The sequence below is a fragment of the Stenella coeruleoalba genome (assembly GCF_951394435.1).
Source record: "Stenella coeruleoalba genome assembly, chromosome: 5".
In the NCBI taxonomy this organism is placed as follows: Eukaryota; Metazoa; Chordata; class Mammalia; order Artiodactyla; family Delphinidae; genus Stenella; species Stenella coeruleoalba.
In genome coordinates this window covers 1,041,620-1,066,174 of record NC_137150.1, presented here as the reverse complement: position 1 = coordinate 1,066,174, position 24,555 = coordinate 1,041,620, and the positions used below count along the sequence as shown (strand labels likewise).

The 24,555-nt window shown below is 39.5% G+C and overlaps 1 protein-coding gene across 9 annotated transcripts in view; it reads left to right on the top strand.

Moving 5' to 3' along the window:
* Nucleotides 1-24,555, top strand: part of LOC307186445 (uncharacterized protein) — a 439,601-nt gene that overhangs the window by 325,990 nt on the left and 89,056 nt on the right. For 7 of the 9 annotated variants that reach the window (XR_013828323.1, XR_013828324.1, XR_013828325.1 and 4 more), the window contains 2 exons: nucleotides 3,371-3,438; nucleotides 7,705-7,867. Coding sequence is in view for 1 of the 9 variants with exons in the window: in XM_079921491.1 (XP_079777617.1) it covers nucleotides 3,371-3,438; nucleotides 7,705-7,792 (156 nt within the window). In the remaining 8 variants the exon portion in view is untranslated. Of the gene's footprint in view, nucleotides 1-3,370; nucleotides 3,439-7,704; nucleotides 8,661-24,555 lie in introns of those variants that run through there. The other 2 variants (XM_079921491.1, XR_013828327.1) reach the window with 2 other exon arrangements.

The following is a 24,555-nucleotide window of genomic DNA, read 5'->3' as shown; positions in this document are numbered from 1 at the left end:
GGAACTGAAACATTAGCCCTTTTTGGGTCTTGGGCTTGCTAGCTTTTGGACTGGAACTTAGACCATTGGCTTCCCGGGTTCTCTGACCTTTGGACTTAGACTGGAACTAACATGAGCTCTCCTGGGTCTTCATCTTGCCAACTGCAGATTTGAGGACTTGTGAAACTCCCTAATTTCGAGAGCCAGTTCCTTATAGTATCTGTTTATCTATCCATCTTCTATTAGTTTTGTTTCTCTAAGGACCCCAAGGCACTGGGGTTGTGCCTGGAAAGTGCTTTCCAGTTGGGTTATTTTCCCTCCTTCATATTTACTTGGGTAAATCACTGCCTGCTGCATGTACTTTATAAAACAGGAAAGTAATCACGCATCTCAAAGGCACCAGAATAAGATCTTAGATTCTGCCTGGAGCTGGCTAGACAGCGCTCTCTCAGTATTTCTCACCAAAACATCCCTGTCAATACTTTGGGCTTGATGATTACCACGGAGAAAGACAGCTTCTGAAAAAGAGCAGAGCCAAGGTTGAGGTTCTGGGCCTCCTTGAGGGTCAGGGTTATATAAACAGTGATTACAGCGGAATCGTAACATCATCCTGAAGTGCCTTGAAGGATTCTGCCTCTCTCAACTCACTTGGAAGTCATAAAATCTAGACACAGGCTTTTGGAGTCTCCAGGGGATATGAGTTCAAAAGAAAAAAAATTGATACCTCCAAGGAACATAAACATCACAAAAGAAAGGCCAGAACTGGCCAACATATGCCAGAAGAAGCAGAATTAATGAACTGGAAGAACAGGAATGTAAAAAAATCTTAATAAATATCTTCAAAACCCTAACATAGGATATTGGAAACATGAAACAGGATAACTTATGAATATGAATCAAATGTAAATACTGAGTATGAAAAATATAGTAGTTAAAATATTCAGTGGTTGGATTGAAAAAAAAAAAGACACATTTTTAAACCCCAACCAGATGACCTTGGGCAAGTCATTTAACTTCTCTAAGACTTTTTCCTTCATCTGTAAGATAGGGGTAACAATAGTGCCTATTTCCTAGGGCCGTTGTGAGGATTGAGTGACATGAATGAAAAATACTTAGATCAGTGCCTGGCATTTAGTAGCTGCTCAATAAGTGTTAACGATTATTATTATCTTGTGTCCTGAACAAGTGGACTTGCTTCACATATTAAAAATGTGCTTGAAATATGAAACTTGAGGACAAAGAAAAAGAGAAGATATATATTCCATTAAAACAATTGGAATATAGAAAATTATATTGAATGCATTTGGCTACAAAAGAGTCGTGAGGCCTCATTTGAGTCAGGTAAAGAAGCTCATATGTTTGCTTTCCTGCTATAATTTGCATGAAATTGACACACACCAGGGTACAGCTCTGTCTCAATGACTCTTACTGACCATGTCTGTGGTCAGTAAGAGTCATTCTCAACAGAGGGGGTTTTGCCCCCATAGGAGACATTTGACAAGGGAATTTATGGTTGTCATGATTGGGGGATGCCATTGGCATGTAGTGGGGAGATGTCAGAGATGATTCTAAACATCCCACAATGCCCAGCACAGACCCTCACAGCAAAGAGTTAATCCAATTTAAAATGTCAATAATGTTGCTGTTGAGAAACCCTCCCCTAAGGAATTCTTTACCAACAGCTGGTAGATAGGGGAGGTCTTATATCCCAGCACTGTAATATTAGAGAATGATGTTCCTGGGACCAACCGTTTACCATCAGGAGAAGTCAGTGTAGAGAGAAGGAAGAAAAGAGCCTTGACTTTGTTCAAGTCCGTGATTCCAGTCATTGTAAAAGCTGTCCCAACTCTTTTCTCTTAGGCTTTGCTTATGGGGATAAATAAATTCTCCTATTTTGTTTAAGCTAGTTTGAGTTGGGCTTCTGTCCCTCGTAACCTAATAGCTCTCATGTATTGGATGTGTGAATTGAGAGCAAGTCTGCATCAAATCAGGGAAGGAAGACACAGTCAAATTTAAGTCACCTCTCGTGTAGGGGGTTGTTTCAGCACCACCATCTATCAGCGCTCACACTGGGACTAGTCAACCTTTCCAAGCTTCAGTCTCTTTACTGAAAGTGAGTATAGTAATACCGTAGATGACAGGTCTTGAAATATTTTATCTCATGTGCTGAGCATAGTGAGTGCAATCTGGTAGGTGTCTATTAAATATGACTTCTTCTCCTTTCCATCAATTTACATATTAAGGAATGATTCATTTGAAAAGAAATGCCTTGGAGCGTTTCTTGGTTGCTTGTTGTAGGATATTCTTGGAATTCAGGATTTTAGATCTAAGTCTTGAGATTTAGAAAGAAGTTTGACTTGAACTGTCAGAAATCGAGATAAAAGAGATAGGAAATGCTGAAAACATTTGAAATGGTAAAAATGCGAAAATCTATAAAAACGTGTGTCCACGTTTTTATAGAAAAAAATCTGCAGATTTTTTTCTTCCGAGGACGGTAGTGTGAGAGAATTGACTGTATACATTGGATAGTAACTCCTAATGTTCAATATAATAAAAACTTCCTTTTCCCATGAGGTGCATTGTTTCTGGAGTATACAAAGTAAACAATGTGATTGATTTTCTTTGTTGTTGTTTGAGTTTATTTAGCTAGCAAGATTCCTATGCAATTTATATTCAACAAGCCACCAATCTTCTTTTTAGTAGCACAGTGTCTCTTCCGTAGGGATTCCTTATGGATCCTACAGGAAAGCAAGATCTGATAAGGCCAAACGGCTTCTCAAAGAGACTCATATGCTTTATAGCAATGCAGTAAAAGATAAATGTACATATTGTTGGAAAATGAATTTAGGCATTCTTTCCTGAAGATTTGTTCACTTTGGGAATCTTAAAATTGTAGCTCAGGGTCCTAAAAGGTGAATTTGTAGCAAGAGGTACCTTGATAGAGTACAGTAATTTCAGGATTTTTTTTTCTTTTTAATACCACCAAAGACTTGTGATTTGAAAGATTTTTTTACTAAACTGAATTCACTAAATAATAATTAATTGGTTCCATCAGGGTTATGACTGGTTTTTCACTTAAACATGACCCCAGACTTAAACCAATGATCCAAGTTTACCATAATATTATGAAAATGCATAAACCATTACTTTAATTGTAATGCTACTGCATAATGAAGTTATGTAAGTATTGATATGTAGGCAGTAAGCACCATTCATTGCTACAGGTACCTGTTTTAGCTGTCTCTCTGTAGTTTGGTCTGAGTGAGTAGGTTCTTTTTAAAGAGGGATGTGTTCTGGGCTTGGATCAGAGTCAGGCCTACCAATTATGTCCCAGAAAATTCCATGACGAGGTAGTTTGTCATAATGCAGTAATTTTTGGAATCTTTTCCAGAATCTTCTTGGAGCTTTTGGGCTGCATGAGAACATCAGTGTCACCATGCTGAGTTTACATAATTCCAGGTAAAGCAAAGAAAATCAAATTTTAAATTTGTCTTCCTTCACCTTATTATGAGCAAATTACCAATGTATCTCTAGAAATACTGATACAAACTTCTAAGCCTGCACTTTCCTCATTTGCTAACCTGGCACTTTAGGCTGAAAGTCACTGGTTTAGCAGAAACAGACAAACAAACAAAAGTTGAAAAGTGTGGTTCTTAGCCCAGTTATTAATAAACCAGGGACCTATGGCATCCCTTCCCCGCTTTGAGCAACTTTAGTTCCACTACATGTAAATGAAGACCTTGAACTAGATGACATCACCAGGTCATGCCCAGTGTCCTAGGGCTGTAAATCCATCCTGAAAGCTCTCACCTGTTATTTTCTAAGAAGAACCTTTTGTAGATGTTCTGCTGATTACAGATTATCCTCACTTATTTCACTGTATAATGGAAAAATCACACAGAAAGGTAAGTATCATATTCCTTAGCTGGGTGTAGGAGGAGAAATTTCCTCTCTTACAAATGGTATATGCTGAATTAATTCGTTTACAGTGCTGTTCTTAATCTCTTTCAAAATGGCCATCCATGGAGTTCCGTTAGGATTTGTTCAAGTAGTTACAAGTATTTTTCTGTTTTATAAACATCGGAGACCATGGTTTCTATCATTTCTGTTTTTTCTCAAAGTGTGCGTTATCTGCCTCAGAATACCCAGAGAAGTTAACAAACAATGCGTATTCCTTAAAGTAACTGATTCAGATGTTTGGGAACCTTTATTTCCACTGACCTATCACTAAAAGTCTAGCGAACGAGAAGTGCACTCATTTCTGTTTCCCGAAACTGTTTTTGGTGCATTCTAATAAAATCATGATTTACTATTGAAAGGGTTGATACATATTGGTACAGCTCCCTGGAATGTGCAGAATGGAAGAGAAAAAAACAATTCATCAATTTTTAAACAAATATTATCTGCCCCTAGTGTGGTAAAAACTTACAGTATAGTAGCCCATAAAATGACTTGAGCTACTGGTTATGAACCTTTGTTACATGCTAAGCGTCGTGCCAGTTGCTGGGTGTACATTACCTCCATTCAGTTGTCTCAGCAACACTAAGGGGCAGATGTTATTCATTTCTCCATTTTACAGCAGAGGTGACTGAGGCTAATGTAGTTTAATTAAAGTGGTTTGCAAAAATCCTCACAGCTAATGAAGTAGTGGAGGCCAGTACTTATTCTTGTCGTAGCATCCAGACTTGAGTCCAGATTCTATTTTACTACGTAACTTGCACAGTCGACCCTCTGTACCTGCGGGTTCTGCATCCATGGATTCAACCAACCACGGATGGAAAATATTTGGGGAAAAAACCCCAAATCCCAGAAATTTCCAGAAAGCAAAACTTGAACTTGTTGCAGGCTGGCAACTATTTATATTGTATTTACAATGATTTACATAGCATTTATATTGTATTAGGTATTTAAGTGTCTGGGAAGATATGTAGGTTATATACAAATGCCACGCCATTTTTTTTATTTATTGTTGTTTTTTAACATCTTTATTGGAGTATAATTGCTTTACAATGGTGTGTTAGTTTCTGCTTTATAACAAAGTGAATCAGTTATACATATACATATATCCCCATATCTCCTCCCTCTTGCATCTCCCTCCCACCCTCCCTATCCCACCCCTCTAGGTGGTCACAAGGCACCGAGCTGATCTCCCTGTGCTATGCGGCTACTTCCCACTAGCTATCTGTTTTACGTTTGGTAGTGTATATATGTCCACGCCACTCTCTCACTTTGTCACAGCTTATCCTTCCCCCTCTGCATATCCTCAAGTCCATTCTCTAGTAGGTCTGTGTCTTTATTCCCATCTTACCCCTAGGTTCTTCATGACCTTTTTTTATTTTTTTAGATTCCATATATATGTGTTAGCATACGGTATTTGTTTTTCTCTTTCTGACTTACTTCGCTCTGTATGACAGACTCTAGGTCCATCCACCTCACTACAAATAACTCAATTTCGTTTCTTTTTATGGCTGAGTAATATTCCATTGTATATATGTGCCACATCTTCTTTATGCATTCATTCGATGATGGACACTTAGGTTGTTTCCATCTCCGGGCTATTGTAAATAGAACTGCAATGAACATTTTGGTACATGACTCTTTTTGAATTATGGTTTTCTCAGGGTCTATGCCCAGTAGTGGGATTGCTGGGTTGTATGGCAGTTCTATTTGTAGTTTTTTAAGGAACATCCACGCCATTTTATATAAAGGACTTGAACATTTGTGGATTTTGTTATCCACAGGTGTCCTAGAATCAATCCCCCATAGATACCAAAGGGGTAACTATATCATATTCTGCTTATCCATGGTGGGAAGAGTAACAAACACTCATGTTCTTTCTACATAGACTCCTGGTACGGTCTTCCATTGATCATGCGGTGACAGGTACCATCTTTAGAACCTCCTGCTGTCATGGTGATCAGCCTCAGCAGAGCTGCCCTGCTGCTACTGCTCTGACATGGCTTTTATATTTTCTACGACCTTAACATCTATGCCTGTCATCCCTGCTTTCTTTAACCCCACGCTGTTTCCCCTACCAAAGTTATTTGGGGGCTGGTTGTTTGTTCTTTGAGTCATCCTCTCAGAAGCCCTTTGCCTCCTGAGCACCCGTAAAGGGGAAGAGTAACAGAATAGGTTTTAAAACTGTGAGAGAAACAGTCCGATTTTATATCTGGCCCCAATTCAGTGGTCCTGATAAAATGTGAAAATCGACTTTAAAAACTGGAAAAAAGATATTTTGCTTGTCTGCCCTTGGTGAAGTCTTCTATTTATACAAAGCAAGTTTGCACTCAAATCTATGCCTTTCGATTCAGAGCCTGGATGGAGTTTCATTGACATCTGCAATATGTAGGCTAATTTGCCTGGATGAGAGTCTGTGATTTAATACTTAATTGGAAATTTACAGCACTAGTCCCCATCTCAAGCTAAATAAATGAACTCAATTCAGATGAGGTGTCTGCTTTGTACTCATCACCCAGGGCACTGTATAACTGCAATGCTCTGGTGGTTTTCTCTCCATAATAAACCTCATTTATGTTTTCTTGACTTTACTTTAGAATGTATATTTTTTATTAAATGATTCTCAGTATGCTTACATTTGTAGTAGATTGAATTATTGGCCCTAATTTTTTGCTTTTTGTCGGTAACTTTGCAATGCCTTCCCCTTGACTTCGAACTTGGCCATATGACTTGTCTTGGCCAATGGGAAGTTTATCACATTCAACCCAAGGAAGGGCTTTAAATATGCCTGTGCAGTTGGGTCATCTTTTTTGCACCCCTTCCATCTCCATGAGAAGAACATTTTCTGGTGACCGTATGATCCAAGGAAACTGAGAGACCTGTAGAGCAGCCCCACAGAGCTGCAGCCTGAAGGAGAGGCATCCCAGCCAACCCACAGATTTATGAGAATAAATAATGTTAAGACAATGACTTTTGAGGTGCTTTGTTACACCACAATAGCTGACTGATTCGATATTTTTCTAATCTGTTTTCATGGTGTACTCAGGAGAGCACTGGATAAAGAAACTAGACTTTTATCATCGTTTTGCCACTATCATAGCGGTTTTATGTAAGTTACCTTTTTGAATTTCAGTGTATCCTGATCAGTGAAATAATTGCATTGAGGCAGGGGCAGGAAACAGAGCTTTATTCAATTCAGAACACCTCTGATGTGGAAATATCACCAACATGGTATTGGAGTGCAATTTCTAAAATAATGAACTGGCACACAAATCAATGGAACCTATCCTTCTGGTAATAAGGAATTTGTATATCTTCTCAGTAGGAAAACAGGAGTGTTTGGAAGATTTTATTGATGTAAAAGGAGGGATTTGATATGTAGCTACTATTCTACCTCTCATCACTCTGGCTAGTTAGAGTCACTGAATAATATGATTACGGAAATCACCAGAGACATGGGAGATATTTCTCTGCTTGTCTTATTCCTTTCATTGTTTAGGATTCACTATTAGAAAACTCTAACTAAAACGAATTATTACTTTCCCAGTCATGGATAGAAGAGCCCACATCACTGCCCTTTATTACCTCAATCCTGCCAATTTCACATTTCTGTTGTCAAAATCTGAATGCTAAAATGTTTTCAGTTCAAACTAATTAACAAATTAGATTCCAGAGGTGGAGAAGCTTTTGGGCATAAACGAAGGTCCTGATCTGTTTCTCAGCAATTCTCTTTGCTTTGCCTTCACTGTATGTTGGATTAATCCCCAGGCTGACTTCTTCATGGTCACAAGGTGGCTGCCAGCAAGACTTCGGAACATGTGCTTCTGTGTTTATACCAGGGCTGGGAAGAACATAGCTTCCCACAACCATTTGGACAAACATCTTCACCGTCTTCTCTTCATCTCTCTCAACTCAATCATTCTGGCAAGAGGTATGGAATTTTTTTAATTGGCTTGAACCAGTTGAGATGCATTCTGGAGCCTGGGGTGGGTCAATCCTATACAAAATCACATTGCTGCTGCACGATGGGAATGGCATGGAATGAATGTTGGGGAGATTAAACACATTGTGGTCTACAAAGCAAAATATGTATGTTCAGTTTATTTCAGTGTGTGAAATAGCTAAACACATGTGTTGTAGAGATTCACTGGAATGGTTCATGAGCTAAGCCTTCAGACAAGAACATTTTCGAATCTAAGGGCTGCAAATGTCCAGATTTGCTGGGTTTCCCAGGACTTTCTATGGTTGGACCTTGACACCGGACTTGAAAATGCAGGAGGTCATGAAAAACATTGCTACCTTCTTCAACAAAGGGCCTTTTGCTGAAAAGGCAGTCTTTGTTTCCAAAGAGATTTATTCATTTAACAGACACTTATAGAGCATTTCCTGTTTGCCAGCCACCCTTCTCAGCACTTTACAAGCATTCACTCACAGATTTGTTTTCGTAGCTGCTTCAGGGTGGATCTAAATTATTAAACCTCATTGTAGTTTGAGATATCACCTCACGACAGTCAGAATGGCCATCATCAAAAAGTCTACCAACAATAAGTGCTGGAGAGGGAATGGAGAAAAGGGAGCCCTCCTACACTGTTGGTGGGAATGTAAATTGATACAGCCACTATGGAGAACAGTATGGAAGTTCCTTAAAGAACTAAAAATAGAACTACCATATGACCCAGCAATCCCACTCCTGGGCATATACCCTGAGAACACCATGGTTCTAAAGGATACATGCACCCCAATGTTCATTGCAGCACTATTTACAATAGCCAAGACATGTAAGCAACCTAAATGTCCATCGACAGAGGAATGGATAAAGAAGATGTGGTATATATACGTACAATGGAATATTACTCAGCCATTAAAAAGAATGAAATAATGCCATTTGCAGCAATATGGATGGACCTGGAGGTTGTCATACTAAGTGAAATAAGTCAGACAGAGAAAGACAAATGTTATATGATATCACTTATATGAAGAATCTAAAAAAAAATACAAATGAACTTATCTACAAAACAGAAACAGACACACAGACTTAGAGAATGAACTTATAGTTACCAGGGGACAAGGGTGGGAGGAGGGATAGATTGGGAGTTTGGGACTGATATGTACACCCTGCTATATTTAAAATAGATAACCAACAAGGAGCTACTGTATAGCACAGGGAACTCTGCTCAGTATTCTGCAATAACCTAAATGGGAAAAGAATTTGAAAAAGAATAGATACATGTATATGTATAACTGAATCACTTTGCTGTACACCTGAAACTAACACAACATTGTAAATCAACTATACTCCAATACAAAATAAAAATTTTTAATTAAAAAAAGAATTATTAAACCTCTACATTTAAGAGGACTGACACTAAATAAAGCATGCCATGCCCACAGAGTAAATGTGGTTTACCTGGGATTCTAGAAGCAATAATTTTGAATCACAGAATTCACGTAATTGTTTTTACTAAGTGGGAAAGTTTTTAGCGATACTTGAGCCCACCTGGCTCTGTGGAAGTACCTTCCCTCTCAGGGCATCACTGAGATGGATGAAAAAAGTCAGCATCACTGACTTGACCATTGAATCAGAACAGAGGTGTGCCCAAGGAATAAATTTCAAATTTTTTGAGAATAATTTTGTGTACTAAATACGAATATCCTCTATGAATATATACTTTTACACACGTACCTGATATATAAAATATTCTTTAAAATAAATTAAGATAAACTGATCTTGTGCTTTTTAATTCTAATTTTAGTATTTTGGACCTGAAACATTGGATAAATTAAAATTCTCCATTGATTATCCACTATATTTTTAAAAATTTATTTATTTTTATTGAAGTACAGTTGATTTACAATATTGTGTTAGTTTCAGGTGTACAGCAAAGTGATTCAGTTATATTTTTTCAGATTCTTTTTTTTTCTACTTTACAAAACTGTTTTTTTTTTTAATGGAAGTATAGTTGATTTACAATGTTGTGTTGATTCCTGCTGTACAGCAAAGTGATTCAGTTACACACACACACACACACACACATATATATATACATTCTTTTTTATTAAATATTCTTTTTCACTTGATTATCCACTGTAAACAATGAAACAGATACAGCACTATTTATTTATGTATTTATTTCATAATGTAAGAAGTATCTATGAAGCTGACACTGAACCCCAAAACCAATTCATTAACAAATCTACCTATGTTTCCCTTTGCATGATATCTCCCTGTGTTTTCTTCCTGGAAAGAATCACTCTCTTGTCTCTGTGATTATTATTGCCACTATATATTTTTTTTTAAGATATGGTTTTGGCACAAGTTTTTCCTCTAAATTTAAACGTTGTTTTTAAACTTGAAAAAGATCATACTGTTTGTAGTATTCTAGGACTAAATATTATGGGTCCGGCTTTTAAAATGTTTAAAATCTACTAATGTGGGTAACCTTAAATTGCATAGAAGCTTGAGTGAGTGCGTTTGTGTAACGGCGACCCCAAAGTGAGGGCTGTGCTGGCAAAGTAAAGCTCGCCCAATTCACAGGCCGTCTGGGGCTGCTGGCTCCTGCTGGGTTTCACAGTAATGGTCAACATCCCCGCGATTATCATCAGGTTTCACAATAATGGTCAGCATCCCCGCGATTATCATCATCGACGCGGCCCATCTGCATGAGCACCAGCTAAATCCCACACTTTATGATGTGTTATGATGACTTGCATTTTTATTTGATTCTTCCATCGTATCAGGAAACGATTAGGTTTATTACCGTCTTATAGATAGGAAAAGTATGTCACGGTGACAGGAAGTAACTTTCTCAAAGCCATACAACTAGCAAATGGAGGATCCAGGATTTAAACCTAGGTGCTCTGAACAAGACACGGTTCTCAGAGGACAGATAAACATACATACCCAGGAACGAGGAAGACTTGCTGGGGAAACTGTCCAAGTGGAAGTGCATTTGTCGTTTGGCTTGGGAGGTGCAGTGTAGCAGAGAAAGTGCTAGACAGAGTCTTGAGTCCTGGATTCTGGTCCAAAGTCATTAACCAGCCTTAGGATTTGGGGTGAGCAATTAAACCCTTTGAAACCCAGTTCCCTTATCCCTAAAATAGGGGATGAAGATATCTGTCCTGCCCACTTTTAGGGGGTAGTTCCTAGGGTCAGTTGATACACTGCATGTGGAATTACATTATGAAATAGAAAGGTCTCTACAAATATTAGATGGACAGGGACTTGGGGCATAAATTATCATGTTGAAAGAACTAAGCTCTTTACTTCAGATAAAGGAAGATGTTTAGGACCTTCCCCATATACCTTCTCTTTCATCCATTCTAGTTTTCATCCTCTTGCCTTTTATTCCGACCAATTCATAATTAAGGGATGTTTTTGCGTATGTAGGAGAGGAGAGTTCTGAGAATATTAACAAAGGAAGGGAAGAACTCAGGCTTTCACTGAGAGAATTGATTCAGATTAGAATGAACGGTTGTGTAAAGTCATCTCCCAGTCAGCATCTTCAGTGATTTATCAATACTTTTAGCAAAAAGTAAAGACACCTGAAATTCAGAGTGCTTTTTTGACCCTCAAATGCCTGTAAAAGTTTCTAGCTGTCTTCAAATCATATCACGTTGGGGCTGGAATTTCAAGTGCTTTCCTGGAACCTCCTACCTTGCAAACTCTGGGCAGCCTCGTCCTGGCACCGCCTCAGTGTGATTTGTATATGCTGATCTCCCGGCACTGGGAGTGAATGAGGAAATATTCATGCTGGTGACCATTCATTTTCCCCCCACTAAAGCCTCTGCTCTCATCCTCCTTAAAAGGAGTTTTGGAATCTGCCTGCTGCTAAATAGCCCCGTGCATTTGTGAAAAACAGAATGAAACAAAACACACAGATCACAAAATCAGGTTTCCACTTTGAATCTGATGCTTGGAGTAGATCATAGGTGAGGCTGTGTGTGCCTTTCCTGTGACCTTCTTTTGCTGTTTCCAACCTCCCAGCTGAGGGCTCAGTTTTCTGTTCCTGGAGCTTTGCTGGGGTTGGAGACATGTCCTTCTCCCACAGGTAACAAGTGTGTCCACTCACATGCAACACAGATAGTTTTCCATCCCCTTTCTGACATCATAAGACTCATTTGGACATCACCGTGGGACAACAGTTTAGAACTTCCAGATTATCCGGGAGGTTGCCCTCATTTAAAATGACAAGACCAAAGTCACAAAAATCAAGTTGATTTTAAGTAAGTAAATTTGTCACTCAGATTGAAAGCCACCTGTTTTGTCTTTAGAGCTGTGAACACCTTTGGAATCTCAAGGAAAACTGGCTAATATACATTCTGCTATTTGCAAATCACTGTGCTGGGGGCCATTGCTCCTGAAACGTTGCCTGTGACCTTGGTTGAGGATTTAAGGAAATCGTAGCTGGGACTGAGCTGTGTGTCACATATCAGTTTGGGTTTCTGCCACAAGGATCTCAATGCAGATAGTTTATTTGGGAGATGATCCCAGGAAACAGGGTTGAAATAGAGGTGGAGTGAGACAGGGGAGAAAGATAAGCCAACAACAATAAGAGTAATAAATAAAGGATGTGCTGCTGGCGTGGTTACCACTGTGGCACTTGGGTTTCATCCCCCAGCACAAGGAAGCCTACCTCCAAAGAACGAGACCCTGGGTCAAGGACCCACCGAATCCTCTTTCCCATATTTTAATGGTGGCCCCCGCGAGGGTAAACTGCCCTGTCGTTCCGGCTGCTCCTGAATTGGGGATGGCACATTTTCTGAACTTCGGAGGAAGCCTGAGACAGAGAAGTAGAGAGAAGCTGTAAGGCATACTTGATGTAATTCTCTGTTATGTGCATGGAGCCCTCTACTACCACTGTCCAGATGCAAGAGGTGGGCTGAATGGATGTGATGGTGCCCCAGAGGCATCTGCCACAGTCCCAAAGGCTCTTCATAGAAGGGATGGTCAGATTGTCCGAAGAGGAAAGAGCAGTGAGCATAAAAGGGCAGAGAAGTAGTGAAAGAAGTAGCTACTTTCCAGGTATGTAGGGGAAGGAGCGCCAGTAGCAGAGTGGCTTCTGCTGCAGAGGCAAGGCAGAGGCCGGGTGCCATCATCCATGCCCACCTGGCGGTTCCTCACTCGCCACCATACACAGCTCCTTTCCCTCCTCCGTGCCCTTGCCTTGCTGTTCTCTTAGCTTGGAGACCTCTTCTGAACCATTTCTCTGTACAAATCCTATCTGACCTTCAAAGCGCAGGGCAACGAGGTTCTCCCTCTTTCTTCCAATGGTGCACTGTAGCCAAAATGAATGCCCCCTTCCATGTTCTCACATGCTCTATCCCTCCTATATTTTCATTCATTTATTTGTTCATCCATTCAACAGCTAACCATTGAACACCTATGACATGCCAGGCACACAAACTATCTTGTGTTTGGATTAACTGTATCTTGTTCTAAACCTTTTGAACTGAGGGCTGTGTTTTAGCCACCCATGGCAGTGGTTCTCAAACTATGGTTTCCACACCAGCAGCATCTGCATTCCCTGGAAGCTTGTTAAAAATACCATTTCTGGGTCTCATCCCAGACCTACTGAATCAGCAAGTCTGGGGGTGGGACGCAGCCTTCTGTGTTTTAACAAGCCCTCCAGGTGATTCTGAGGCACACAGTATTTTGAGAATCAGAAGGTCTCCAGGATCTGGCCATCATAAGGAATCAAGATATTTTTATTAAATTGGATTAGATTGAATACACTGTCAGGGAGGTCCTGGTCTAAACACTTTGGCTCTTAAGAGTAATAAATTCTTTTATTAAAATTTTTATTAGAGTATAGGTGATTCACAATGTTGTGTTAGTTTCAGGTGTACAGCAAAGTGAATCAGTTACACATACACATATCTCCACTCTTTTTTTAGATTCTTTCCCCATATAGGTCATTACAGAGTACTGAGAAGAGTTCCCTGTGCTGTACAGTAGGTCCTTATTAGTTACCTTTTTTTTTTTTTTTTTTGTGGTACGCGGGCCTCTCACTGTTGTGGCCTCTCCCGCTGTGGAGCACAGGCTCCGGATGCGCAGGCTCAGCGGCCATGGCTCATGGGCCCAGCCGCTCCGCGGCATGTGGGATTCCCCCGGACCGGGGCATGAACCCGTGTCCCCTGCATCGGCAGGCGGACCCCCAACCACTGCGCCACCAGGGAAGCCCTAGTTACCTATTTTAAGAGTAATAAATTCTTTTAAAGTGCAAAAACTCAAATGAAAAAGGACCCTTCCATTTACCAGAAGAATGGCTCACTCACCCGTGAGGCAGTTGGCAGCCTGGGCTCTTCTCAGAAAATCTGGTACAGAAGCGTATAAACAGAGGTCATCACTGCTGCTCAGAGCAACGTGAGGCTGCTTCCTACCCCTCTCCCCACCCAGAGGTCCCCAGGACCACATGCCTGTCCAAGGTGAATGACAAGGTCTGTATGGGTCAGTGCTCCCGTTGACCTCTTTGGACCCTGTCGACCATTTGGAGAGAATATCCATTTCATACAGGGACAGGGAGAAGCCATCGAGGTGACTGTCAAATCTCAATCCTCAGTCATTCTCTGGTTGGGGGTCAAGCTCTTTGGGCAACAGCAGCAAAACTGGTGGTGATGATGCCAAAGCCTGTCAACGTGTCCAGTGAAGCCCAGGTTTGCACATGGTCTCCTTAGATTTAAGATCTGCCCTGCACGGTTGCTTTAGTTTGTGTCTCCTCTTGCACCTCTGGATTCACTCTCCTTTATACCAGGGGCTGAGAAATCACATCGGCTTTCACACTCTCACACCATTTATGAACCATTTTGCAAAGTATTTCATAGATGCTTTCAAAAAAAGAATTAACTGGAGAAATTCCAAGTCACCTGCGTTGCTTGGTGGGGCAAAGTTCAGGGAAGAAAGGAAACTTTCTCCCGAGTCACAGCCAGGGAGGTGCTTTTGCTGTCGAAGAAGCTGTCTTGGGGTTCAGCATTGGCGGCTACACTGCATCTTGGAAAATACATGTGAGCACAGCGGGAGGAACGCTGGTGGCTAAGAATGTTGCTGTCGGTCAGGCTCTCATATCTTGCCCTGAGAGTGGAATCCTAGCTGTCTGTGATTATCGTAGCACTCATCTTCAGAGGGCATTTGCATCCTCTGCCTTTTAAGGGGTTTCCATCAAGTGGCAGAAGCAGCTTACCAGATGTGGGGAATTAAATCTCGCCTTCTTGAAGAAATGGCTGGGGGCAGGCAGGGCATGAATAGGTCACATTCAGAGGCAAAGCTTGTTGTGCCATCGCACATAAAAAACACTTAAACGGGCTTCCCTGGTGGCACAGTGGTTGAGAGTCCGCCTGCCGATGCAGGGGACGCGGGTTCGTGCCCCGGTCCGGGAAGATCCCACGTGCCGCGGAGCGACTGGGCCCGTGAGCCATGGCCGCTGAGCCTGCGCGTCCGGAGCCTGTGCTCCGCAACGGGAGAGGCCACAACAGTGACAGGCCCGCGTACCGCAAAAAAAAAAAAAAAAAAAGCACTTAAGCATCCTCCTCAAACACTGACCTCTGGACTCCCGTACCCTGTCAATATAATTGGTTTGTGTTCGACATCCTCGCATTTGTGGTTTTCATAATAAGGTAGATTCATCTTTACTAATAGATGAACTGAATGCAGTACTCTTTTAGATTGGTTTGGCGAGAATTGAGTCCTGCTGAGTAACTTCAGTGTGCAAAAGAAAGCTTAACTTCAACGTGCAGAAAAAAAACTTAACAAGTTATTAAAACGGCAAGTGATCAGACTCTACCTAAAGCTACTGCAACGGAATTTTGATAGGAGGTGGTGGTGGAACTGGGGGACGAGAGAAGCTTAAAGTCCCAGCCTCCTCAACTTTAATCCACGTGATCCCAACGCAGTCTTGGTATCAGATGGTGGGAAACACTGTATCAAGTGACCATCATTTTAATAGTGATCTTTTGGATCCAAGAGGAAGACTCTACTTAGCATATTCAGATATTGCATCAGGAGAGTATGTATGGGCATACAATGCAATTCTCGTTATCTGGAAATATTTAGTTAGGGAAACAGGATACTGTTCTCCTTGGGAGAATGGCTTCATTAGGAGTCTTGCTCTGACATTTACTAGTTGTGTATTCTTGGACAAGTTTGCTTAATCTTTTGAGACTCAATTTCTGCATCTGTGAAATGGTGATGAGATAATGCAGGTAAAAATGATTGGCACTTCCTTATTTGGGAGCCATTCTTATTGATTAAGTGTAGACTAGAGATGAGTGAGAGACTGTTTAAAGTCATACTGGTGTGTGGTCAGTAAAGGATCACCTCTCATGGCCCATCATACAGAGAGATCTCAGGGTTAACAGAAGGCAACTGGAAGGTTGCAGTGAGCTGCGAGCTGAGTCCCTTCAGGGGAATCCTGACAGAGATAATGTAGGACTTGATTCATTCAGTCATTCCACCCATCAAACCCTGGCAGGGGCAGGTGGAGGGCCTTTCTTCACATTATTCCTTACATTTTAAATCCAACCATATGTTGAGAGGGAAAAATGGAACAACCATTCAGGATGGACACCGTGGTTAATCATTTAAATGATTTCCTTGCCTTTATTCTTTTTTGAAAAAAAATTTTTATTGAAGTATAGTTGACTTACAGTGTTGTGTTAATTTCTGCTGTACAACAAAGTGACTCAGATATATATAACGATATATATCCATATGTATGTGTATATATATATATATATATATGTATATATATATATATTCTCATATTCTTTTCCACTATTGTTTATCAGAGGATATTGAATATAGTTCCCTGTGCTATACAGTAGGACCTTGTTGTTTATCCATTCTATATGTAGTAGTTTGCATCTGCTCATCCCAAACTCCTGCTCCTTCCCTCTCCTACCTCCCCTCCCCCTCAGCAACCACAAGTCTGTTCTCTATGTCTGTGAGTCTGTTTTTCTTTCTTAGATATGTTGATTTGTATTATATCTTAGATTCTACATATAAGTGATAACATACGGTATTTGTCTTTCTCTGTTTGACTTACTACCCTTAGTATGATAATCTCTAGTTCCATCCATGTTGCTGCAAATGGCATTATCTCATTCTTTTTTATGGCTGAGTAGTATTCCACTGTATATATGTACCACATCTTCTTTAGGCATTCATCTGTCAATGGACATTTAGGTTGTTTCCATGTCTTTGGCTATTGTGAATAGTGCTGCAGTGAACATTGGGGTGTAAGTATCTTTTTGAATTAGAGTTTTGTTTGAGTGTATGCCCAGGAGTGGAATCGCTGTATCGTATGTCCTTGGCTGTATTCTTTAATAAAGGCTTTAATCAGATGGTTTTATGATATGCTCCGATAGAACTATATTCCTTTTCTTTCATGGCATTTGTCTTAGTTTATATCCATTAATGCTACTGCTCGATCTTCCCTCCTAAACAATAATTGCCATGAGAATGAGGACCATATCTATTTTTTGTTCACTATTATTTCTCTAGTGCCACCCACAGAATAAGTCCACAATAAATATTTTTTGAATGAGTGTATGAACGTTTGCCTAGAAGCCCACTTGTGTGTTAGGGCCATGATCTTATGTAATTTTCATTCTGGTCTTTTTGTCACTGATAATTCTACGGTTATTCTGCCGTGGGCAGACATAACCCCCTGACTCACTGTCATTTCTTTGTTGCATGGGAGTTTAGGGACATTTATGAAGAGAATTGCTTGAAAAAATGAATAGCACTATTTGGAAAGGCAGAAAGAAAGAAATATAAAAATAGTCACTCTTTGAAAATTCAGAGTGTCCAGTTCCTGACACCTTGGTGGAGTGTTCAGAGAAAAGCATGCTTTAATATAATCAGCAGAGACCCAAATTAGATGTGAGGTTTTATAGTCTACAAGAGCTAAAACAGACAATTACCTGTGTTTTAAATTTCGCTTTCCTTCTGTTTTGAGGGAAACCAGCATCCTATCTAGACTAGACTTTTTAATGCTTTTTCAACCCATGATGGAGGAAATAAAAGTTAGTTCATATCTACCGAGCACCCACTGTTTTTAAAACTTTGTGCTAGTTATGTTCTTTTGATGAAAAGTGGCCCTTGGTTGTGATTTTGAGAGCTATTTTGACAAGCCCAAAGGTCCCTTTGCATCCTCAGTAGGGTAAATGGACTACAGAGGAGTAACTGCTTGAGGAAAGCATGGCATGACATTCAGAAAATGTAGCAATTTTTCCTGGCAGTGAATGAATTACACCATCCAATTGGTCCTCTACTTTGACAGCAATTTAATCCCCAAGACTCAAGAATTCAGTTGTTCTTTCTTTTTATTTTTTGAATTTTGTTTTATTTATTTTTTTATACAGCAGGTTCTTACTAGTCCATTTTATACATATTAGTGTATATATGTCAATCCCAATCTCCCAATTCATCCCATCACCACCATCCGCCCCCACCACTTTCCCCCCTTGGTGTCCATATGTTTGTTTTCTACATCTGTGTCTCTATTTCTGCCCTGCAAACCAGTTCAGTTGTTTATTTTTAATTGAAGTATAGTTAATTTGCAATATTACATTAGTTTCAGGTGTACAACATAATGATTCAGTATTTTAATAGATTATACTCCATTTAAAGTTATCACAAAATAATGGCTATATTTCCCTGTGCTGTATAATATATCCTTGTTGCTTCTCTATTTTATACATAGTAGTTTGTATCTCTTAATCCCATACCCCTCTCTTGTCCCCCGCTTCCCTCTCCCCACTGGTAACCACTATTTTGTTCTCTATATTTGTGAGTCTGTTTCCTAAGGCAAAAGAAACAAAAGCAAAACTAAACGAATGGCACCTAATAAAACTTAAAAGCTTTTACACAACAAAGGAAACCGTCAACAAAATAAAAAGGCAACCTACTGAATGGGAGAAAATATTTGCAAATGATATGACTTATAAGGGGTTAATATCCAAAATATATAAACACCTTATACAACACAATATCAAAAAAAAAACCCAATTAAAAAATGGGCAGAGGGCTTCCCTGGTGGCGCAGTGGTTGAGACTCTGCCTGCCAATGCAGGGAACACGGGTTCGAGCACTGCTCTGGGAAGATCCTACGTGCCGCGGAGCAACTAAGCCCGTGCGCCACAGCTACTTAGCCTGCACGTCTGGAGCCTGTGCTCCACAACAAGAGAGGCCGCGACAGTGAGAGGCCCGCGCACCACGATGAAGAGTGGCCCCCGCTCGCTGCAACTAGAGAAAGCCCTCGCACAGAAAAGAAGACCCAACACAGCCCAAAATAAATAAATAAATAAATTTACTAAAAAAAAAAAAAGCTCAGTTTAATGTCAAATTTGGACATTGACATCCAATGCTATGCACTCTTCCTTCAAAATGATCACAAAGGTAGCAAATTTTCATGGATAATACAGTGTTTCTTTTTTTTTTATTCTTTAAATTAAAAAGAATTTTTGGAGTATAGTTGAAATACAATGTTGTGTCAATTTCTTCTGTATGGCAAAGAGGCTCAGTTATACATATATATACAATCTTTTTCATATTCTTTTCCATTATGGTTTATCATAGGATCCTGAATATAGTTCCCTGTGCTGTACAGTAGGACCTTGTTGTGTATCCATTCTCTATATAATAGTTTGCCTCTGCTAATCCCAAACTCCCAGCACTTCCTTCCCCCAACCCCATGACCCCTTGGCAAACCACAAGTCTGTTCTCTGTATCTGTGAGTCTAATACAGTGTTTCTTGAATCAGATGATTGGTTTGGACCTATTTCTTGCAAGTCATATAGTCTTAGGAAACTAAGAAATGACACTGAAATAATAAGCATCAAAGCTCTTCGTAAATTGTGCAGCCTGATTGGAATTTAAAATATTTATCGTTATGATTGTTCACCAGACTGCTACTTTCTTTGTCTTCGTTTTATTAGTTATAATGGTACGAATTGGTCTCTTACAGGTTCAGCACTAAAATGTAAATTATTTGAGCTTAAAGGTATTGTTAAGTGTCATTGTAGAAAATCAGGGCTGGAAGGGATGATAGCAGTTTTAGAGTTCAGAAGCTTAATTTTTTAGAAGCTGAAACTAGTGCCCAGAAAGATGAAGTGTCTTTTCAAAGGTCACCCCGCTACTTAATGATTGCTGGATCAGAGTTTATTCCCTGATATAAATTTTCTTTGATTTCTAGGTGAGAGGGAATTTCATTCTTAGGCTTGTCAGAGTTATTCTCCGTCAAACAAATGAAAATCAAACAGAACACAATAGACATGTCTCTCTTCTTGGACGTCACCTTTTGGAATTGGAAATTTAGCCATAACATAGGTCTAGACCCAGCTTAATTGCCTTTGTTTTTAGCTTCACATGGCCTCTAGGGACTTGAGACTTCTTCCAGCATCCCATGAAGCCCCCATCAGACAGGTTGAATAATTTGCTTTCTACCAAATGATTGGTTTCTGGTTCCCAGTAGAAATAGGTTCATTCTTTTATTTGAGAACATTTGGAAGCCAAGTATTTGAAACTCTGTGTTATGCACTATTATACCTTTGTATAAAAATAAGATAAGAAAAATTACCTAATGTCCAAAACGCCGAAACATAGACCCTTGGTTTGAAGGTAGCTTATTTCAGCAACCATGTGTCTGCACTTCTAGTTGAGGCTAAGGTTGAGATGAGGGAACCTCGTTTTGAGCCCTAATTACTTACTTTTGCTTCAGCTCATCTTTCTTATCATTTATGAGTTTCAAAGTGACATCAACTTTTCCTATAACATTGAATTGTGTCAATGGAAGTGCCTCTTTCCCCAGATTAATTAGGAAAACTCTTTAGGGAACACAAAAATTAGTTCTGCACAAATTAGTTTAAAATACTCGAACTGAAAATGAAATGACTAGTGTAACACCGGTACCCTTGAGTACTAATAAACATTTTCCTCAGGCTTTGGTAATGTCTTTAAAGGACTTTTTTCAGCCATACCCAGAATAAAACAATGCAGATGAGAGTGCAAAAAAGAAGCTTCATGAAAGTTTATGACTTAAGCATAAATGCCTTACAATATCCATACAAGGAACAAGCTTCGAGAGGCTAAATAACGGCTCTTTGCAAACAGTTGGGACATTAAAGAAAAAAAAATCCTGAAAGAAGCATCACTAGATATATTTTGGCCTCTTCAATGGGCAAACAAGCGTTCTTTAAGTTTCTCAAAACTACTTGTCCCTATACTTCTGGATTGACAGAATTTTATATACAAAATGAGAGGGTTGATATAATTATATAGGAATGTCAGGGGAAAAAAGAACTATTTCCTGCCCCCCCCAATCCCAATTAAAAATAAACAAAATTTATAGCAAGCAAAATGCAATCCATGGCTATTTTATTTTGGGGGGTACTTTCCTCTAATGTCATGGGAGATGGCTTTCTCATTTAAAGAAATCTCAGCCACTAATCCCCTCTATGTGCTGGGGAACTGGAAATTTCTCTTGCCTTGTATTGGTAAAATTGCAATACTGGCCCTCTGGTTAGTGATGTGCATACTCAGGTATTTGGGGGAGTGTACTGATGTCATCAAGGTACTCTGAGATGCCTCCAAAAGTAAGATGTATTAATGGATGGATAGCTGTGTGCTAAAGCAAATAGTGTAAAATATTAATTGCAGGCTCTAGGCAGTGGGCATATGGGTGTTTAATATAAAATTCCTTCAACTTTTCTCAATATTTGACAATTTTCAAAATGAAATTTGGAGGGCAATTGCAGTCTTTTCACTGTGGTTTAAAGCTGGAGACACTTGATAGGCAAGATAGTGTGATAAAAGAGGACAACGCTAGTCTTCAATTTGTGGCTTGTTTGCTTTAGGATGGAAAAACCCCTCACCGTAAAGTTGCTTTACCTGAAAAGTATTATAGTAGTCAATCAATTTCTTTATTTCCCAGATGCAGCCCTTCTCACCAGGGCACACTTTCCACCACAGTTGGGGTGAGTTCAGGCATTAGATGCCACTGTACCACAAGTCCACCCTCTTCCTGGATTCTTAATCTCTGTTCATGATTCTTTCCCATTGTGCCAGATATTTTAGGGCAATTTTTATCCTCAAGTCTCATTGTCCCTTTCTGTAGTCTCTCCTCCCATGTGGCCACCTCTGTCTATCAGATGTTTGAATATGTCTGAGTCCTATCAGTAGGCAGAACTCAAGTCTTCCTGTAGAAGATTTTGGACACCTTGTACATTAGTGGAAGCAGATGATTAATCAGGAAAGGAATGTTGCCAATGGGTACATGTTGGAGAATCTGAGTCCTAGGTCTTTCCCAGATAAAATAACCTGTTACAATGCTAGAAAAATGGGCAAATTACTTGACTAGGCAATTAACAAGAGATCATATCCAATGGCCAATAAACATGAAAAGGTGCTCGATTTCATAAGGTGCTGGAGACAGGAAAATTAAAACCACAAGGTGAAGCCACTCTACACCCACAATAACATTTAAAAATTTAATACTGAGTGAAGTAAGTCAGACAGAGAAAGACAAATATCGTATGATGTTGCTTATATGTGAAATCTAAAAAAATGATACAAATGAACTTATTAACAAAACAAAAGTCGAGTCACAGATGTAGAAAACAAACACGGTTATGGAGGCGGGGGGAAGGGGAGGGGCAGGAATCAGTTGGGAGACTGGGATTGACATATACACACTACTATATATAAAATAGATAACGAATAAGGACCTACTGTACAGCACAGGGGACTCTGCTTAATACTTTGTAATGGCCTGTATGGGAATAGAATCTAAAAAAGAGTGGATAGATGTATATGTATAACTGAGTCACTGTGCTGTACACATGAAACTAACACAACATTGCAAATCAATTATACTTCAATAAAAATTTTAGAAAACGAACAAAAATATTCCTTGAAAAATACTTCAAAAAATAAAAGAAAATTAAAAAAATAAAACAAAATCTTGGCAAAGACGTGGAACAAGTGAAACTCATCAACTGCTGGTGGGAGTGTAGATGGGCACAGCAATTTGGAAGACTGTTTAGGATGTTTGGTATACAAAACCTGGTTTGGGGCAAGTTATTAACCTGCTGAGTCTCTGTTTCTCACTTAGCAATGGGGAAAATAATAGGCGCATCACAGAGTTGCAGTAGGAATTAAACAAGGTTATGTGTGCAAAAGCAGGACGGAAGGTAGAGCATGTGGACCCAGGCACAGGCAGGAGGTAGATGTAATGCCGGCAGCTGTGAGTAGAAACATACTTAACAAGATACTGTTGTGTGGCAGCTTACGCCTATGTTAAATTTGGGGGGAAATGTTAAAATCTCTGAGAAAAGTTAGTCTTGTACCTATTCAAAGTGTTTGTTAATAGTCTTTTTTGGAAGAAAATAACCAATAACTTATAGTAAGGCACACAGCAAATGCCAAGGTTTTACAGTGAAACATTTTTCAAATTTTTTTTATTTTTATGTGTAAAGGTGTTAAAGCATCTTCCCAGTTAGAAAACCCAGACAACATCCCATAAAACGATGATGATTCTGCAGACTGTGGTTTTCACATTGAGTATACAGGTCAGTTTCAGGGAAAAACATGATTTTCTACAGAAGCTTCAGTAAAAAATACTAAGTAACACGTTAGGTTTATATAAACATTTCTCCTTTAGGTTATTTTATATATTATTTTTGCTAACAAAAATCAAATACTACACACACACACAATTAAAATTCCCCCATGCTATCATCTGCTGGTCCAGCTTCCTCTCCAGGGATAACAGCTGTAAAAGTTTTTGGATATATACTTCTGGTTATTTGCCTGTGTCTTGTGCCCTACCTGTGTGTACAAAGTACATAATTGCTCCTATAGAAATACACAATTTAAAAAATGTGTCTTCTTAAAAAAAAAAAGATATGGTATCATAGCTTATGCATTATTCTCCAACTTAATTTGTTAACTTGCTGGTATGTCCTGGAAATCTCCTCATGTGAATCTACTTAGAACTACCCAATCTTTCTAACCGTTTGATTTTTGGGGGGGTTTTTTTGGTTTTGTTTTTTGTATTCCAGAGTATAGAAATACCATATTTTGTTTTAACTAGACTTCTTTTGGATGTCACTTAGGTTGTCCTCATATTTCCTTGTTTGTAACAGTGCTGTAGTAACCTCATGCAACAAACTTTATGTAACCTTCCTTGGGCACTTGTGCAGGGTTTTCTCTGGGTAGCTATTGAGGCATGCAATTGCTTGTTAATCATTAGATTATGATTAGCTAATGCTGAAATGCTCTTCAAAATGAATGAATGAATGAATGCTCTTCATTCTCACCAGCAATGTAAATGTAAATAGTTCTAGTTTTCCCATAGCTTTACCACATTTGATATTCTTTTAAATGTTGTCAGCCCAATGGTGAGAAGTAACATCTCAATGTTGCTCGAATATGTATCTATAAACACTACTGAGCTGAGCATCTTGGCAAACGTTGTTCTTTTGCCTTCTTGATGGCCGCTGCCCCCATTATGGCTTTTGACTCTTTTTACCCCTTTCAGTGGGCTCTTGATGGTAACCAAAGCCTAGAAGAGTTTCTGAGTCAGTAATTCCAGGCCTAAGAACTAGTCTCCACAGCAGGAGAATA